This window comes from Passer montanus, unplaced genomic scaffold (genome assembly GCF_014805655.1).
Source record: "Passer montanus isolate IOZ18808 unplaced genomic scaffold, ASM1480565v1 scaffold57, whole genome shotgun sequence".
NCBI classification, from domain to species: domain Eukaryota; kingdom Metazoa; phylum Chordata; class Aves; order Passeriformes; family Passeridae; genus Passer; species Passer montanus.
The window spans coordinates 5,055,972-5,074,737 of NW_024370705.1; the positions used below are offsets into that span (position 1 = coordinate 5,055,972).

Consider the following 18,766-nt stretch of genomic DNA (forward strand, 5'->3'; position numbering starts at 1 on the left):
TCATGGCTCTCAACAGAACTCAAGAATTCTCACCACAAGCACCACTGTTTCTTATCATTGTGATAAAAAGTATTACTTCGCCCTCTTAAAGATTATTCTTATGGCTTAAAACTCAAATGCTCTTGAGAACAATCTCTAGATAAATGATCAAGTTAAGATTTAGAATGTTTGCAACATTTTTAGGGAAAAAAGAAAGAATAGTAGCTTTTATTTTAAATACCACTGTCTGTAAAGAGATACTTTCATTCCTACTAATATGTATTTCAGACAGATAGAAATCTTTATTTTAGAAATGATCACTTGAAATAACTGTCAAAAGTCATACATGTGGCTCTGATATATGGTGTCACCTCATGGACACACTCTGTATGTCTGATTCTATAAATTCAAATCCTCATTTTGGATTATACAGTCTATGGCACAATGGGATATGTTCCATTACAAACTCTTAGTCCAGTAAAGCTAAAAATCGTATTTTTGGGTCATCTTCATTCATGACTGCGTTTTATTACTCTGGTTTTGTAATTTCCTGCCCAATTCAAGTGACCACAGAATGGTTTGTACATTCCCATGAGATCTGTCATCCATCTGCAAGGACTCATTTCAATAAACAGGTAATAAGGGACCAATCAAAGAAAAAAATCTTACTTTTCTCTTTCCACATTCACTTCTAACCTGCTTACTTTTCTTGTAATGTGTTAATTACATATTAGAATGAGGAAAAAGTGTCAGATCTGAATGAGTCTCTGGATAAGGAAGGGGAAACGGGATTTTTCCATATTTTTCTGTTCTCACAGTGTATTTTGTGTGTCATTGGAAAGGACTAGCATTTGAATGCCCACCTATCATTAGTGACTTGAAAAGGAAAACATTGAAGACCTCTTTCCTTACAACCGTTTTATTACCTTGAACTGATGTGTGTCCAACTCAAAGCAGGAGAGGGGAAAATAATGAAGCAGAGTCTGAAGGAGCTGTGGAGCTGCAGCAGAGTGCGTGCCTCAGACTAATAAGAAAAGGTGACCTAGAAACCCTGATTGGCAATCACCACTCTGTCGGAAGCCTGCAGTAATAATCCTCACTCTAATTGGATTAGATTGAAAATGAAAGGGTTTTTTCCCCCAACAAATACCTGAAATTAATAACCAGCTCAGGCCCGGTGCATCAGTTACTATTATGAAAAAACCTGAGAATTAAATTGCTCCCTAGGCACTATATCAAGGGTTTACAATTTCTTCTTTGCAATTCTTTTGAGAACACTGAAGGACCCTTTGGGGCTGCAAAAGGACTGATTTAAAGGATTTACAGACTGATTTAAAGATACAGACTGCTTCCTCTAGAAGTGAAGTAGTGCAGCAGGAGACCTTTGTACTATTACTATGCTTTTTAAAAGGTTTTATTAATTTAATGGTGCAATTCTTGCTAGCTTTCAAAACCTCCAGCAATGAATTTCCTCCACAAACATTGCTAATTTCTGAGAACTAAGTGAGGAATCCAAGCTCTGAAAATGAATGTCAGTGGTTCCCTGTAGGTCACAGCACTCTCCTCTTTTGGGATCAGGAAGGGTGGGACAGGACAGGAAGGGACCAACATCTGTGTGATCAGCAGCTCCCCACAGCCCCACTCAGGGACAGCACAGGAGCTCAGAGGAGCTCCCATGGGAAAACAGACTGGGGAGCACTCACAGACCCACTCAACATTTCCAGAGCCTTCAGAATGGCAAATGGAATCATCAGGACCAGAGATCACCAGGCTGGAGCTCAAAGTGACACAAGGGAGCCTGGCTGGAGGCTGGACATGGAAATGGGAGGGCAGAGATGTGATGGGTTCAGCGCATTCATTTTGTTCCCCAACACTTGTGGTTTCTGTTGAATTACAATATTTTCCTGTATCAGAAATTACCATTAATTCAGGCACTGCATGTTCCTGTTCTTTTAAAAGCACTGAGAGTGGACACACACTGTAACACTCCTGACTGCCAAAGCCAGCATTAAATGTTCCTGCTATCAGAACTGTTTTGATCTCAGTCAATGACAAACCTAGAAGGTTTAAAATACATTTGCAGGTTAAAGCACTGTCAACACAAGCAACCATTTCAGTTGCCCAGCTTTAGGCCTGACAGACCCATTTCCTCCAAGGCTGTACTTACTTGTAGCCATCTCTGATGAAAGTGGCTGCAGGTGGCAATGGAAGTTGCTCAATTTTCGGAGGAACAGCCCAAGAAGGCCTGAAGATGCAGGCATCTGGAATCTTCAGAGGTAGGAGGCACTGGCTGGGCAGGATCTTCAGTGGAGCAAACAGGGAAGAGCCCACGAAAGGTTGAAATGATGGAACTTTGTGCACATACGAAAAATCCTGTAACATCCAAGTGACCTTGGTTACAAAAATGGGGTCAGGCTGCTCTTTAGATATTTTTTAAAATTAAAATCTATTGTAGTGTTTGAACCCTTTTTCCCCCAAGGCATTCAAGAGTGGTTCATTCAAGGAAACTCAGCTGAGGCTCCCTGTTATCCCAAGATGCTACACAGCTTTATGGCAGGAGGCTTCACAATTGGATCAGGCTCATTTCAGACAAGCTGTGCCTGAAACATGAGTAGTGCACTATGAAATTTTCACACTACCTAACTTTTAGCACCTCATTTAGGCACTTAAAAGATTGATCTTTGCAAGACTTCTTGCACTGACAGTGGGGAGAGGCTGTCAGTGTGAGGAACCCTGAGGTGCCTTGAGGCAGCCTCTAAATAACCCCCACTGTGGGGGTTCACATCACTTTAGCAATAACAGTGCACACTTTGCACATGCCAATCATTACAATGAGTATTATATACAAATATCTAAACAATCCAGCAAACACAGTATTAACTATCAATGAAGTTCAGCCCAGCTGGGCTTGCAGAGACTGTCACATTTCCTTGCACAGAGTGACGACGAGAACTTCAGCCAGAGTTTCTAGAGCTATTCCAGCTCTTTGAGGAGAACAGAATTTGTCCTCTTGAGGCACTAAGCAAAGTAAAAATCAGCATGAAAACAGTAACAGCAGTCTCAGTATTTAACATCTCGTTAGAGCTTTGCATTTTTTTCCCTTGCACCTTGTCAAGCACTGAGGGATGAGGAATGTGTGGACTTCTATCTCCAGCTGCAGAATGCTCAGCACAAGGAATCTACTTCCATGCTCCCAGGATGATCAGCAATGGGTTTAGTGCTTGTTTCCCCCACTGGTGTGTATGAGCAGGTGTGACACACACAGAAGCAAGTCAGTTGTGCTGCTGGAAATGTTCTCAGGCAGAACTGAAGTAAGTATTTTAATACTCCTGTAATGGCTGTGAGGGAGATTAAAATATCTTCGGTATCAGTGATGCCCTGAAGTCTGCTCCCACTCCAAAACCTTCAGCGCAACAAATTCCAAGACAGACTTTGTTTTTCCAGGCCCAAGTTATCCTATTCTTAGATAATTTACTGCAGAAGCAGAAGAGAAAAACCAGCAAGGTCTGTGGCAAGGCAAAGTCTTACAAACCTTATAAAAAACTTATTTCAAACTCCTGTAGTGGCATAACAACTTGTGAATGCACCAGCTCAAGATGGGCAATGGAGACTGTCCTGGAGCCCACAGTGAGAAGGTGCCTCTTCCCAGTGTGCCTCCAAGGGAGAGCTCAGGGAGGAAGGAAGGGAGGAGAGATCTGGCAGTACCAAAGCAGACTCGTCCCATGTCCTGATGTCCAGCTGGCTTCTGCCATCAGGAGGGACACTGGGAATTCCCTCCCACATCTGCAAAGCCCCTTTCTCCCAGAACTGCTGGGACAAGCTCCCTGCCAGCTCAGCCCTTGGCAGGGGAATGAGCTGGGAATTCTGGGGTCTGACTGGACACACTGGACTGGCACCAAAACATGGGAGCACAACTCTGGAATGCTGTCCCACACGCTGTCCTGCTTCCTGCCAGGGACAGGGACTCCCTTCTCTCCCAGGGACAAAACTGAAAGCTCCTGTGGAAGAAGTCACCCTGTGGGATTTGCCACAGCCTCCCTTGCAGTCTGCCTGAGGGATGCTAATCCTGCTGGCAGGAAAATGTCCTGGTTGACAGCTGACCACATCATTTACACTGAACAAAGGTTTCCATCAGTATCCTCACACCAACACACAGCCACTTCTTGTCCATGCAGCTGCAAGTGTGTCCCTGGCTCAGCAATGCAGACCCCTAAAATCAGCCCTCAATCAATTCAACATGGGCACAAAGGAGAGGGAAGGTGGTGCTGGGGGAGAGACAGCTGCTGGAACAGAAGGGACAGGCTGTGGCACAGGAGGGACAGAGTGGGTCTGAAGGAGAAGAATTAAGCTATACAATCAAAGGCTGGGGACTACCAGGAAGCCAAAATTAGAGTGGGCATCTCCCTTTTTATTCCCTGTGTACAGAGCAGCTTGCTGCAGAACAACATGCTGTGCATTTCCACACAAAAAGTGCATTTTTTATCTCCTCAGGCTGTATGCATGGAAATATGGCAGCAGTACCTTCTGACAAAGGTGACAAAAGGCAGCCCAGAAGTTCAGTAATGCAGGACACACAGGCAGAATGGTTTGTGCCCTGCTCTTACCCTGTGATGGAACAATGACACAACCAATGTATATCAGTGCTGATGCTGGGTCCCTCCATGGGATGCTATGGAGAAATGGCCACACTGGGATGTCACAAGAACCCAGAGTCCCCAGCTACAAACAGCTCTTTACTGAGACACTACAGGACTCGAGAGAGGAGGAACTAGGTGACATTACCTGACCTGTGTTATACAGAAAGTCAGATAAGAATGGTCCCATCTGGCCTTAAAACTTGTGAAGTAACATCAGCTGAAGAAGAAACAGAGCAAGTTCAACCCCTGGGCTTTCTCAGAGAGTTTCAACCCTAACCAAAAAAGGAACATTTCAGAGAGATAAAGGCAGCCTTTCTACATGCACCACTTTGTCCCACTGTGTGCCAGCCTGGCAGCAGGGAGGGGGGCACAGCAAAGGTGCCCTAGAGAAATTATCTAAAGGAATATATCATTGAACAGCTACTTAGCCACAAGTGTGGTGTTTTCCCAGATATGGACATTCTTTCTGTTAGGCACAGGGCTCATTTCACAGACAATACTGTTTGTTTCCTGAGAACACCCGGAACCATTACAAACATAAAATTACAAAATGCCTACAGATAAAATCAGAGAAACAATTAAAAAGCTCTTCTACTAGAGAAGAATACTTTTCCAGCTCCAGGGCTGACAAGTTCTTTACACAGGTCCAGTTCATATTTGTTAGTTGCTATACATACTACATGAGACTTGTTTATAAAAATCTGTGTGCATAGAGCAGTTTGTAAAAATTCCACATTTCTAGCATGTTACCTTGATTTCTTCAGGTTTAGGGCTACCTAATCCATCCTCCACCTCCATTTTAAACTCAGCCAGCTGTGTTGGAACCATGTTGACCATAGGACTCTCCATCATTCCCAAGGCAGTCACAGTCTCTGAACTTATTCCATCTTTGTAACTCATCACTGGGGAGAAGGCAGGGTGCTGTTCTAAAGAGGGTGGTGTTGGGAACATCCTTTGGAGGTCTGCCACAGCTGAAGAGGATGAAATAATACAGTTAATCATTCAAATACAAATTCTCAAGGAAATTCAATAAAATAGAAGAGACCAATTCAATGCTAGCTCTTATTTACACACACTACATGAGACTTGTTTATAAAAATCCAAGTGTGCATAGAGCAGTTTGTAAAAATTCCACATTTCTAGCATGTTACCTTGATTTCTTCAGGTTTAGGGCTACCTAATCCATCCTCCACCTCCATTTTAAACTCAGCCAGCTGTGTTGGAACCATGTTGACCATAGGACTCTCCATCATTCCCAAGGCAGTCACAGTCTCTGAACTTATTCCATCTTTGTAACTCATCACTGGGGAGAAGGCAGGGTGCTGTTCTAAAGAGGGTGGTGTTGGGAACATCCTTTGGAGGTCTGCCACAGCTGAAGAGGATGAAATAATACAGTTAATCATTCAAATACAAATTCTCAAGGAAATTCAATAAAATAGAAGAGACCAATTCAATGCTAGCTCGTATTTAATCAGTTAAAAACTAGGAAAGCTTCTCCAGACTTACTGGGGTTCTGACAGCAGTGTAAGTGTAGGGCAAAAGTTAACTCCTAGGGATAAATTCCCCAAATTCCTAGGGATATTCTGCAAGGTTATTGTTCACCAGAAACAACAACCTGGTAGATGAACAAACAAATGCTCAGTTTACCAGCAACTAATAAATCCTTCATAACTGGAGAGCTGAATTGACATTAACACCAAGCTCACCCCAGTGACTGTTTCTAAGAAGCCACAGAGGAGTTTCCTCCCTTTGCCAGAGCTGACCTAGCCCTAAACCAGGAGGCCTTTGGAATTCATGTGCCCTGAGCTGGATTTCTCCACTCAGTCACTGCAGCCTTGTCTGGTCCATGGCAACACAACTCCTGCCACAAACACAAGCAGTTCTGCTCAGGAGCAGACTGCCAGGCATCCCGAAGTTCCAGTGCCAGAGAAGCCACAAAATTATCATTTTCCATCACAAGACATTAAGCCAGGAAGATTCCTAAATGACTTATCAGGAAATGAATGTAATGGAATCATCCATTGTGCATTTTTCTTCTTTAAGCAGAACAACCAAGCCCAACAGAGATGCTCTATACAGTGTAATGCAATCAAACAGAAATCACAGCAAAGTCTTGCATGTTCTCCTTCCAGCTACAGCTTCCATACTTATTTTGTGTCACATTCAGCATAAATGCTCTCTTTTCCTGACTTGAATTAGGACAGATCCATCAGTGGTTAACCACTATAATTAGAGAAGGGTGAATTCCCACAAGTGTCTCCTCTTAGATACTTTTTTGGACAGATTTAATGCCCAATCCCATTTCCATACCCAAGCTGATGGGGCACAAAGAACTCTTATACTCAGTAACATCTGCAGCCTAAAGATTATGGAAAATTCATAAATTAATACAGATGTGTTTCTGACTGATAAACATTGTGTTGTGGAAATCCAATCAGGTAACAAGTACTGTTCTCAAAAACAAACAGAAAAAGGCAGAAATTAGTGGTGGGATTAGAATTATCTATGGACCATGAATACCTGCACTAACAGTACATTTGTTTAGGATGCTGCAGCCTCAGGATGTGTCTCCATTCTACCTTAACAGAGCCAACCTTGCATAGGATGCTTTTGTGCTCAGAGATGACACAGCCAGGCTACTGAACTCTTTAGACAAAGGGACACCACTCAAATAGGGGCAGTCCTCTCAAAATGCAGTTCTTTTGGTAACAGCTGTCCCTGCCGCACCCAGTCCTTCACAATCTGGGGCAGCAGAGTAAACAACAGGCTATGAATTATTCCCACTCTGTCCATATTCGTTTGTCTCCACTCTCTCAGTATCTGAATTTAAAAACCCTTAATCTTTACAGGATAAATTAAAGCTGAAAAAAAGGTTCAGCATAACCAAAGAAACTCTTTACCACCAACATCAGTATGAAATACAATGTTCAGGCTGGCAGCTGGATTGGCTCCCTCTGTTTCTCAGCAGAGAGAGGTGCTTTAGGCACTGGAAGGGGACAGGGATAAAGGTGAAAATGAAGGGTGGCCAGCAGAAATTTATGATGCTGTACAAGGCACTTCAAGTCCCCACAGACATTGCTGTGCCTCCAGAGCTGGTGGCAAGGCCATGGCTACAAGTGGAGTGTATCTGTTTAACTTCACACTACATCATTTTCTCACCTCCAGCTCACTCCACTTAGCAAAATTCTGCAGTGCAGATTCATAAAAAAGTTTAATTACAAAAAATCCCCCGACCCTACAGCAACAGGCAACTATCATCATTCATTTTCATGTGTGTCATGCTTGAAAAAGCTTTGCATATTTTAAAAAGCTATGGATCAACTAAACCTGTCAAAATCCAATCTCTGTATACTTCAGACTTCTACATTTGAGTAAATCAGCACAGCTTTTATGGGTCCATAAAACTCTGACTCATCTCCTTCAGACTGGTTTTTTTTCTTCACCTCAATTTGTTCTCATTACCAGCTGAAGTTAATGAGAAGGCATTAAAGAATGATTTGCAGAGAGATTGGATTTCTGCTTATAGTGGCCACAGAAATCAAACACTCTTCCTTCTCACCACAAAGTAATTTGTAATTTGATTTGTTACTATTATACCAAAAATTCTCACCTTCCTCCTGTCCCACAAACATAGACCCATTTCTCCTTCATCTCAAGAGAAATGCCACCTACACCAATAGAATCAGAGATGTGTTCAGGAAAAGCCCTCTGAGACCATCGACTCCAGCCACTGCCAGCACTGCCAAGGCCCCAGGTGCCACATCCAGGGCTGGTAAATCCAGAGACGGGGACTGCAGCACTGCCCTGGGCAGCTGTGCCAGGGCTTTACCAGCCTTTCAGTGAAGGAATTTTCCCAATATCCAACCTGAGCCTCCCCTGGCACAGCTGAGGCTGTTCCCTCTCCTCCTGTCCCTGTTCCCTGGGAGCAGAGCCCACCCCCCACAGCTGTCCCATCCTGTCAGGTGTAAGAAATGCAGCAGAGCCCACAAACCTCAGAGTATAAGTTACTATGCCAAACAGCTGTTGGCACTGTCCTTAGAAAAAAAGCCCTGTTGTTTTAATCTAATTTCATACCATTTCAGAAGTTTCCTGCACTCCCATAACCTCCCTTGTCCATGTGCAGAGCCTGCACAAGCATCACTACCACAACCACCTATAAAAGGTCCACACCACGCCTCCAGTTTGAACCCAGCACTTTGATTTTAATCATGCACTTCCAAACCCAGATTAAACCCTGAAGGTGATTTTAGTTTTAATTTGTCAAATGTTCAAAGCAATTTTCCTCCAAGACATCATGGCCATGGTTTTAAATTATTCGATTTTGTTAAGTAGAAGGATTTATACTTCAAGAGGGATTTGGTAATGGTGGAGGTGCCCAACAGTGAGCAGAGAAGAGAAGGGAAAGCTTCCAAGGGAAGATTTGTAACAAATCTCTCCCATAGTTCCAGACTAAGACAACAATGTCAACAGGAGAGTATCTCACATATCAGTAGGCTCATTAAAAACCCAGGTCTGTATTACCACTGCCCCCATTAAACCCTGGCAACTGCAGCACAGGAGCACCCCCAGTGAGCCCAGTGTCCTGCAGGGTGTGCAGTGAGCCCAGGGCCCTGCAGGCTGTGCAGTGAGCCCAGGGCCCTGCAGGGTGTGCAGTGAGCCCAGGGTCCTGCAGGGCTGTGCAGTGAGCCCAGGGCCCTGCAGGGCTGTGCAGTGAGCCCAGTGTCCCTGCAGGGTGTGCAGTGAGCCCAGTGTCCTGCAGGGCTGTGCAGTGAGCCCAGGGCCCTGCAGGGCTGTGCAGTGAGCCCAGGGCCCTGCTGGGCTGTGCAGTGAGCCCAGTGTCCCTGCAGGCTGTGCAGTGAGCCCAGGTGGGTGTGGGCAGAGCAGCCTGTACTCACTGGGAGGGTAGGGCACCGCAGTCCGGCCGTCCTTGCCCAGCGGCCGCTCCTCGGAGCCCGCTGCCGGCAGCTTGGAGGAGCGCAGGGCTGGGGACACGGCCTGCAACACCAAACACTGCAGTCAGCACAGACAGCCCCTCCCAGCGCCCTGCTCAGCAACCCCACCCGCCGACCCCACCTGCTGACCCCACCTGCTGACCCCAACCAGTCGGGATTTCTTCCCCTCTTTCAACACTAAAGACAAAAAGAAATATTTGCCTGTCTATATCCCCCACATAAATTGATGCATACATATAACTATGCATTTTTATAGTTCTCTACACACACAAATTATATTCAAAATGTTATCATAAGCCCTGAGCCTGAAATGCACGTGACTGCTCTATTTATTTCCTTGTTTGGATTACTCCAAGGTAGTAATGGGAATATGACACGGAGTGAGCCCAACACAGACAAATGTTAAGACAGGAAAAACATTAGGGCTGTCCAGGGCAACTTCAGAGAATAAAGTAGTTTTTTATTTTGACAGAACAGTCCTCTGGTAGATTGGCATATTAGCCATGGCATCTGAAGTACAGTTTGTGTGGAACCACAGTAAGAAAATTGGTGCACTTATAAAAGTCCTGCCAAGAATAAGGCAGAAGACTTTTAAACACTGTTATCTACTAACAGTCAATTTAAGACCACCTTCTGTATTATTATGGTTGTATTATATTATGCTTAAAGATAGTGACTATCCAAATCTTTGCCTTTCCAGGCAATTTACTGCCCCTCCTAACTGATATAAATCTGCATTTCTCTCTGTATTTCCTAACATGCAGCAACTATTTCTCTTTGCACTGAAATAAAGTGCTTGGAGGAATATGAGGGAACATGACTCAGAGAATTACTGGAATCCTGTAAGGTTGAATTTATTTTTCTTTGGGCAGGTTCTCAGACAAGGTAAAAGAACTCATCACCAATTAATAAAACTTGGATCTTTTCCACCATAATTCTCAAACAAATAATTCTGATGGAAGTCCAGGACACAAAACTAGATATAATGGATTTATAAAGCAACTACATGGCTCTCCCTGTGGAAGCTCCTCACAGCCTGTCCATGGAGAACAGATCTCCTGAGGGATCTCCTTGCCAGCAATCCTTCCTAGCTAAAATCCAAGCCTGCCTACCTGGAAACCCTCTCTCCCATCTATAAGGGACAATCATTCCCACTAGGAATCTGTTTCTTGGCCTACAGAACACTCATCCCCACAAGGACTCACCCCAAGCTCATCCTCGTCGGAGTTGTCGAAGATGTTGTCGAGGTCGTGCAGGGACGGGGCCAGGTCGGTGACCTGGGTGAGGCTGCCGGAGCCGGCCCTGCCGGCAGCGCCGTCCTGCCGCGGGTCTGCCACGCCGGGAGCAAATGGCACAGTCAGGAAACTGGGCACGGGCAGGGCAACGGGGCACGGGCAGGGAAATGGGGCACGGGCAGGGAAATGGGGCACGGAAACGGAGCACCGGCAGGGCAACGGGACACGGGCAGGGAAACGGGGCACGGGCACAGAAACAGGGCACGGGCAGGGAAACGGGGCACGGGCAGGGAAACGGGGCACAGGCAGGGAAACGGGGCACGGGCAGAAGCACAGCAGCACCTCTGCCCCACAGCACTGAGCCCTCTGCTCTGCTGGAGCCTTGCAGGCTGAGCAGCGACCACCGAGGGTCAGCCGAGAAACAAGGAAGGAGCTGCTGCTGCTCATTTAATATTCTAAAAAATATAGCATTGTTTTTATAAAAAGGACAAGGAAAATCAAGTTTTTTCCACCTTGGGAGCTGTCTGTAGCGCTGATGTTACAGACAGAAGTTCAGATGTGATTTTTCCCTCCAGATGTTATGGCATATAGGTACTTTTGCTTTGCAGACTGAATCAAAGAGCTGTAACTCACCAGTCTTAGGAGCAGAACTGAAAATGGACATGGCATCTTTTCCATCAGGAACTGGTGTGGAATGGCCCGGTGGTGGGATTTCCTTGGAACCAATCCCATCTTCTGACTATACAAAAAAACAAAGAGATTTCATGGCTATGAATTTAAGCTATGTAAGAACAAATGTTTTCCTGTGTCCAACCAGACTCAGGGATCTGAGTTAAATATGAGATTTACAAAGGATTCCATGGACATCATTGAACTCTGACAGCCAGTCCAAGCAATTAACCACCTCAAATTCTCCAGGAAAAAACATCTTTTAGAATGTTTGCTTGCACAGCCAAACACCAAAACAGCTCCATAAAGGATAAGATACATAAGAAGCATCATGCAGGTGATAATATAAAATAATTTAAAAAAATATATATATATACATGTCTGATTTTATTTTGTGAAACAGACTTTTGTCTTCCAGAGAGCTGTAGAGCAAACACTGTGCTACAGGGTAAATCCTATGAGACCATTAATGCCAAAAACTGGATTTACACCTTACCTTGTTCTTTTTCAATGGATCTTTCTCAGCCCCAAGTTTGCATTTTTTATTGACAGTGAAACTGTACTTGATGTCTCCATCTTCAAAGGTGTAAGGATCACTGGTGTCTCCCCAGCCTTCTCCAGGGGGTTGTAGTAGAGGCAAGGGGTCAAGATAGTTCAGGGTCTGCACTGGCTTCTGCTCTTCCAAAATTTTAAACCGTTTATTAGGTTGTGCTAAGAGCCTGAAGTGAAAATAAACAAGCAAGGCCAACATGAAACAAAACCAGCACGATCTGCAGCTGTCACACAAACACAGCCCATGGCTCATACCATCCCCCTTGATCAAGTAGAAATGTTTTTTCCTCAAATAAAGGATGTATTGGATACATTTAAACATTAAATACCTTACTGTATTAAGACCTACTTTGGGACAATGAAAAAAGAATCAATTTTGTCACTGTATAAATGAAAACACTTTGAAGTCTAGCCTTTTCAGGCTGAAACCCTTTTCAGCCTAGCAAACTCCATTGTAATTATCAAACCCAATAGTCTTTTAACTCAATAACTCTTCCTCAATTAATTTTTCCTAAACAGTTTCATTAACTACTCTCTCTGGTGCATTTTTTAAAATGCACTATCAGAATGCTACAGTAATTTTTAGGCTAGCATAAAACACAAAAATAGGTTACAAAGAGACTGATCAGTTCTTGTGGTGTCCAACAGAAAGCCAGATACAGAAAAGGCAAGCATCCTGCATTAGATTCTTTCTATTTAACTATTTAGCGCTGTCTGCAGCAGCTGTGATGGTGAAGCCTTAGCCTTTCCCAGTTGAAAAGCAGAAATTAGAGTTCAGTGATGATTAGAACTGCCCAGGTGCCCAGTTCAGAGTGCTCTCTCACCTTTTCAGTGCAGTGCTGTCGGGGTTGATCTCCATCCTGCCATCATACCTCTCACACGGCAGCTCCGGCGGCCGGAACTCGGGGTCGTCACTCGAAGGGACACTATAGGTCCTCCACATGTCCACGGCCTCGTTGCTCTGAGTTATGCCACAGTACAAGGCTGTCTCACTGACCTCTGCCATCAGAGGTAACCTCTGTCCCACCAGGACTGTCCTGTCATCTAAGCTGGGCAGCGGCTGCAGCTCCAGCCCGCTGCCGTAGAGTGCTGGGTTCACAGGAACGGAAGGGGGGTCCAGGTTCTCTGCCTCCTGACCTCTGGGCTGGGGGCTCAGGGTGGGAGGCAGAGGGGAAGTGGGGGAATGGGGTGAATCCATAGGATTCATATTAATCTGCTTGCTTGGATTTCTAGCAGACAGCGGGAGCGGCTTCTCGTATTTCCTGGAACTGGGCACTTCCAGCGCGGACTCCATCCCGGCCAGGCCCAGCTTCTGCCCGGCCGCGTCCTGCTCCATGCATAGCTCTTCAGTCACCGAGGGCCGATGGTGGAATGGCATCAGGGGCCTTTTTTGCAGTTTCTCTCCCTTGTCCTGCCGCTCGGTGGTTTTGTGCTTTGAGGAGGCAGGAGGGGGCAGAGCCGAGGCCGCGGCCGTGCCCACGGCGAAGCCGGGCTGGGGCAGCGTGGGCGGCCGGCCCGCGGCGCCGGCGCAGCGCTGCTTGAACACCTTGTGCCTGGGGAGGAGGAGAAACACTCACTGCGTGCTCCGGGCAGCTACACCTCAAAGAACAGCACTGAAAAACCTCCTGTCTGCTCCTCATCTTTTAACAGGCTTTTAATTTCTGCCTGATGGAGGAAGTTTGAATAAATATTTTTTACAAAATAATGCAGTAACATACAATCTTATTACTGGCTTCATATGGCTTTTCTGACTTTGTATCCATTATCTTTGAGACTGAGAAGCACAGGACTGAATTTCAGGGTTTCAGGTCCTGCTAAAAAGTATGTTCATCATACTGATGATGATTCCTAAGGATATGACAACAGGAATACAATTCTGCCCATACTTTTACTGTTTTTATTTTGTTTTTGTTTAGGGCTTTTTGTTTAGCTGTTTATTTGATTTTATTAAGCTAAACAGAAACTGAAAGATGTGTTTGTGCTTAACATTGAAACCTGTTTAAAAATAAACACCATATCAAAATGAATCACTCCATCCCTATTTTATGAACAACAATAGGACAACAAAAACCCATTTCAAAACGTGTAATGTGCTTTCTACTTAAAAAGATAACTTACATGATCACAAGTGAAGTGGGCTACACTGGAGACACCCAACCCTGTCCCTGTTCCCTGGAAGCATCCAGGCTGTGTGGGGTTATCCCAGCTTTCTGCAGGGCTTTGCTGTTCCCAGGACACGCTGCAGATTCCCTGCAGCAGCAGATGGTCTGTGTCTGCAATCACCCTAATGTGCAGCTAATGCCCTGGTAACTGGAGATTTGCCTTAAGCATGTTCTTGTAACATTTCATTGCCTTAATTCTCCATCATTCACCGTATTTTAAGTGACTGCAGAGAATTATTTCAGACATTCTGCTCCTCACACACCAAGCTGGGTCTGCAGGAGACTGAATTTGATGCTGAGTACCAGACAGCCCTTTGAGACTCCAGATCTTAGATAATATCCTACATTTAGCCAGTACATGGAATGGGCACAGAAATGACTAAAACAATTTCTACATGCCAGTAGCTGCTCAGGTTCTGCAGCTACACAGAAAGTACTTATTGCTATTTGAAATCAGGTACTGCCTTCATTTTAAGGATAATATTTCCATTTCCCAGCTGCTGTGTTCACCAACTCCAGCATGATGCAGTTATCACTGGAGGGAAGAACAGACAGTGTGAAATTACAAGTGCAGCTGAACCTATCCATAGAACCAGGCTCCCACTGCTGATCCCCATGCTTTCCAGGCAAAGCTGGACCTCAGATTCCCACAGGAAACACTTGGCATTCTGACAAAACATTTATCTATTCCAAATTCTTGAGTATATAAATACAGCCAATGTGTATAATCAGGGTGGAAGAGCTGCAGAAAGCATCCTCTCACTTGGGATAGAGCAGGGAGTCTCCAGGTTGATCATTCCACCCTTGTAGGATGCACAGTCCCTTCATCCCTTCCTCTGACCACACAAAGAAGAACTGCATCCTTAAGGAGTAACTTCTTTTGGTCAAGGTGCTTTATCACCTATCTTACAAGTAGATGGTGACCTTGGGAATTGGAATTTCAGTAGAAGTGTTTCACAGGACTACTTCACTGCAAACTGGGGGCTTTTTCTAGCCCTGAAACATCTCTCTGATAGTTTTAATGGTTAAGCATATTGGTGATGATGGTTTGCCTTTCCTGAGTGAGGAGTTCTGGAATTCTAACCACCCAAAGATGACAGATAACTTTAATAACCTCCTAAAGTGTTTGTGTGAGTGAGCTGTGAATTCTTTCTGATCCAGTGACAGAGGGTGACCAGGCTGCAAAGGTTTAATATTCTCTTGTGTGGGATTGGTGCCATGGCAGATTGACCAGAAGAACATGAAGTGATTTGTAGGGATGTTTCCCCTCTTCCTCCAAATATCAGGATGATCACAAACTTAGGAAGATCCCACCCTCTTCACCACAAGCCTTAACCACCCAACCAAAGGTTACAGCTCTGAAAAGCTGCAGGATGAGTTCCTTATGAATGGGAACTGTTGGAGTAATCCTGGCCCCAGCACCATGGTTTTTCCACTTGGACTGGCTCCTGCAAGTGACAGCGGGCTGAGATGCAGATTCATCCCCCAAATGTGATCACAGGTTTGATATTACAATTTCCTCTTGTCTCAGGTAAAGCTGAGATAACTCCCTTCTGTAAGTGTACCTCTGCCTGAATTAAGCAGGGCTCTCACAATATGACAAATGGTTATTCTCTTCAAAGCTCACCTGGAACAAGAACAACTGACTCTTTGGACTGGATCCACAAAATCCCATGAAACACTATTGTTAGGAACTTCCTCCTCCAAATTTGCAGCTGTAATTTGATTCCTCCTGAAGAAGAGAAAATTATTTTAGTAATCACCACCTTTTGAAGAACAACATTTTTAAAATGTACATAATTCATATATGTTCCCCTCAGATAAATTACTCCCTTCTACCTGGCCTTTGAAATTATCAGCAGATCCCTGCACTAGTCCTTAAATTTACAGTTTGATTTATGTAGGAGGAAGGTCTCAGCACTGTGTCAGATAACTCTGTCTGGAGTCCGAGCACAAGAAACAAGGGGAAAGCCATTTAAGCTGTTGCTGGAAATTAGTCTGACATACCAAATGAGGAAATTGCATGGATATAGAAAAAATAAATATTTCAGGGCTCACCATGCCATTATACGCTTTACATCTCCAGCACTAAAGTCTATGATACTAACATCAATTTATACACTCTTGTCAATTGAAATTTTAATCTAACTCATGTAAGGCTTCACAAATACTCCCCCTTAAAGCCCTAAATATCAAATATATACAATGTGCTCTGCAGTCACCCAGCTTTCAGTGTAGTAACTGCAACAGGATGGAAGATGCCATCTCTAAATCTGAGAACACTTGGCTGAAGGCACAACCTATGGCCTCAAGGACTGTCACAATTAGGGTACACAACTGCAAATTCAATGGGAAAGTGTCAGGAGCTCTCAGCTGAACAGAGGGACACATTTTCTTTAATAATACAACATTTTCTTTGATAATGGTGTTTGGCATCATTAGCTCTGATTGGTGGCAAAGGAGCCCTGTAAAGAATAATATTAATGCAAACTATGACCATTTTATTTGTATAATATGTATTAAAATAAGCAAAGCATGAGGACTGCTGCCATACTTGGACTGTGCCCTGTTGAGGATGCATTCCTTCCACACACGGTGAACAATGCGGTTGTGAAATTTGGGAGTAATCTTGCTGGATTTCTTTGGACTGTGGACAGTGACTGTCCCCTCCTGCACAGCTGGATGGCTGATGCTGCTCTGAGAGCAGCCACTTTCTCCTGCAAGAGAAATAAACCATTAATGTCAGAACTGTCCTTCATATTGTCACTTGCTATTTTTTCCTGGAAGTTTCTTAGCAGGCTGCTGACTACACCAGTGTTCACATTCACTGGGGAATGCTCAGAGCATCCTTACAGAACACATTTAAAGCAACACTCCCTTTGAGGTAACAAAGATGGCACTGGCTTTACCACAGATATGGGCAATAGAGCTGTGCAAGCACTGCACCTCATGTGATGTGATACACTCTGTATATTATATATATTTATATATATGTATCTATAAAAAATACACTCTCTAATAAATGAAGGTACTTTAGATAGCCCCTACAGCCCTGGACTGAATCAGTAGGAAATAGTGAAGATAGAGCTTTTTAATTATTATCCTATATCTTAAACTTGAATTTATACAGTCTTTGGTGAGTTGCTTTAAAAACAAAATTTATTGTAATATGGATGGTCCTAAAAGCATCTATTAAGAAAACTAATAATTTATGTAGACTATTTCAAAGCAGGATCAGTTCTTTATACTCAAAATTAAACCTCGCTGAGGAAATTAATGGATCACGGATGCTTTCCTACAGACACAGGCTGGGAGAGCTGGGGGTGCTCAGTCTGGGGAAGACAAGGCTCCAGGGAGAGCTCGGAGCCCCTTCCAGGGCCTAAAGGGGCTCCAGGAGAGCTGGAGAGGGACTGGGGACAAGGGACAGGACACAGGGAATGGCTCCCACTGCCAGAGGGCAGGGATAGATTGGGAAGGAATTGTTCCCTGTGAGGGTGGGCAGACCCTGGCACAGAGAAGCTGGGGCTGCCCCTGCGTCCCTGGCAGTGTCCAAGGCCAGGCTGGACAGGGCTTGGAACAACCTGGCATAGTGGAAAGTGTCCCTGCCCATGGCAGGGAGTGGATTGAGGCTGAGGTCCTTTCCAACCCAAACCACTCTTGGATTCCGTGCCATTTCTTCACAATATGCTTGAATTGAAATACTAAAATCAAAACTGGCTTTGGTGAGATTTTCCAGTTGAGATCTGCACTACTACAGAAACTTCCAACAACACAGTATATGATATTCACAGTATGTATTTTCTGTATGGTTATCAAAGAGATAACAAATGAAGATATTACTTCAACATGTTTGAGAGCCTGCAAACTCTCTCCACTCCATTCCTTCCTGTGATGCAGCAGCTTTTACCACCTATTGTACAAGCAGATGCTTCTTTTTCTGCCCTGCAATGTGTTTCTGTTTAGCTGAACTGAACTCCAGCACATCCATCTTGGCAAGGCCGAGCTGCAGCAGCAGAGGGAGCTTTGGGTCCGCTGGCCCGGGCAGGAGTCCCTGCTCGGGGCTGGAACAGCAAGGAGGGATCTGCTGCATTTTCACAAGGTCACACCAGGGTACAGAACACTTCGTGCTCCTGCTGACGCAATCCAAGCAGCCTCAAGTGTGAAGTGCTGAAGGGACTCGGTGCTGCACATCACCGCAGCTAACAGGGAATCCTGCTGCTTGCCACCAGGTGATTTGTGAAACACAGCTTCTGAAATGGTGCACAAGCTGCCTAACCCTGCATCTTCTTTAATTCTTCACATTATGTATTTCTTTCTCCAGTTAGATCTTCCCTGATTATCTTTTTGTATAGTCAAACATGGAAACCCCTGGCTATATTGAGGCTTGTGCCACTAACCATGTACTTCACTGGCTTTCAAATGTTCTCCAACAAGTGGGAACTTGACAGATGATCAAAAAACAAACAGGTCAGAACTTCAGAACTGGCAAATGTGCCCTCCTTTGGGGAAGGAATGTGTGTATAGACAAACACCACAAGGACACAGAGGCATCACGTGCCAACAGCAGGAGGAAAACAAGG

The 18,766-nt window shown here is 44.6% G+C and overlaps 1 protein-coding gene across 1 annotated transcript in view; it reads right to left on the minus strand.

The window, feature by feature from the left end:
• MED13L (mediator complex subunit 13L) overlaps positions 1–18,766 on the minus strand; it is a 92,486-nt gene that overhangs the window by 23,955 nt on the left and 49,765 nt on the right. The window contains exons 7-15 of the mRNA XM_039725798.1: positions 16,741–16,903; positions 15,814–15,918; positions 12,849–13,577; positions 11,969–12,191; positions 11,437–11,542; positions 10,774–10,898; positions 9,512–9,611; positions 5,768–5,988; positions 2,147–2,352 (exon numbers count right to left, since the gene is read on the minus strand). Coding sequence (XP_039581732.1) covers positions 2,147–2,352; positions 5,768–5,988; positions 9,512–9,611; positions 10,774–10,898; positions 11,437–11,542; positions 11,969–12,191; positions 12,849–13,577; positions 15,814–15,918; positions 16,741–16,903 — 1,978 coding nt within the window. The remainder of the gene's footprint in view (positions 1–2,146; positions 2,353–5,767; positions 5,989–9,511; positions 9,612–10,773; positions 10,899–11,436; positions 11,543–11,968; positions 12,192–12,848; positions 13,578–15,813; positions 15,919–16,740; positions 16,904–18,766) is intronic.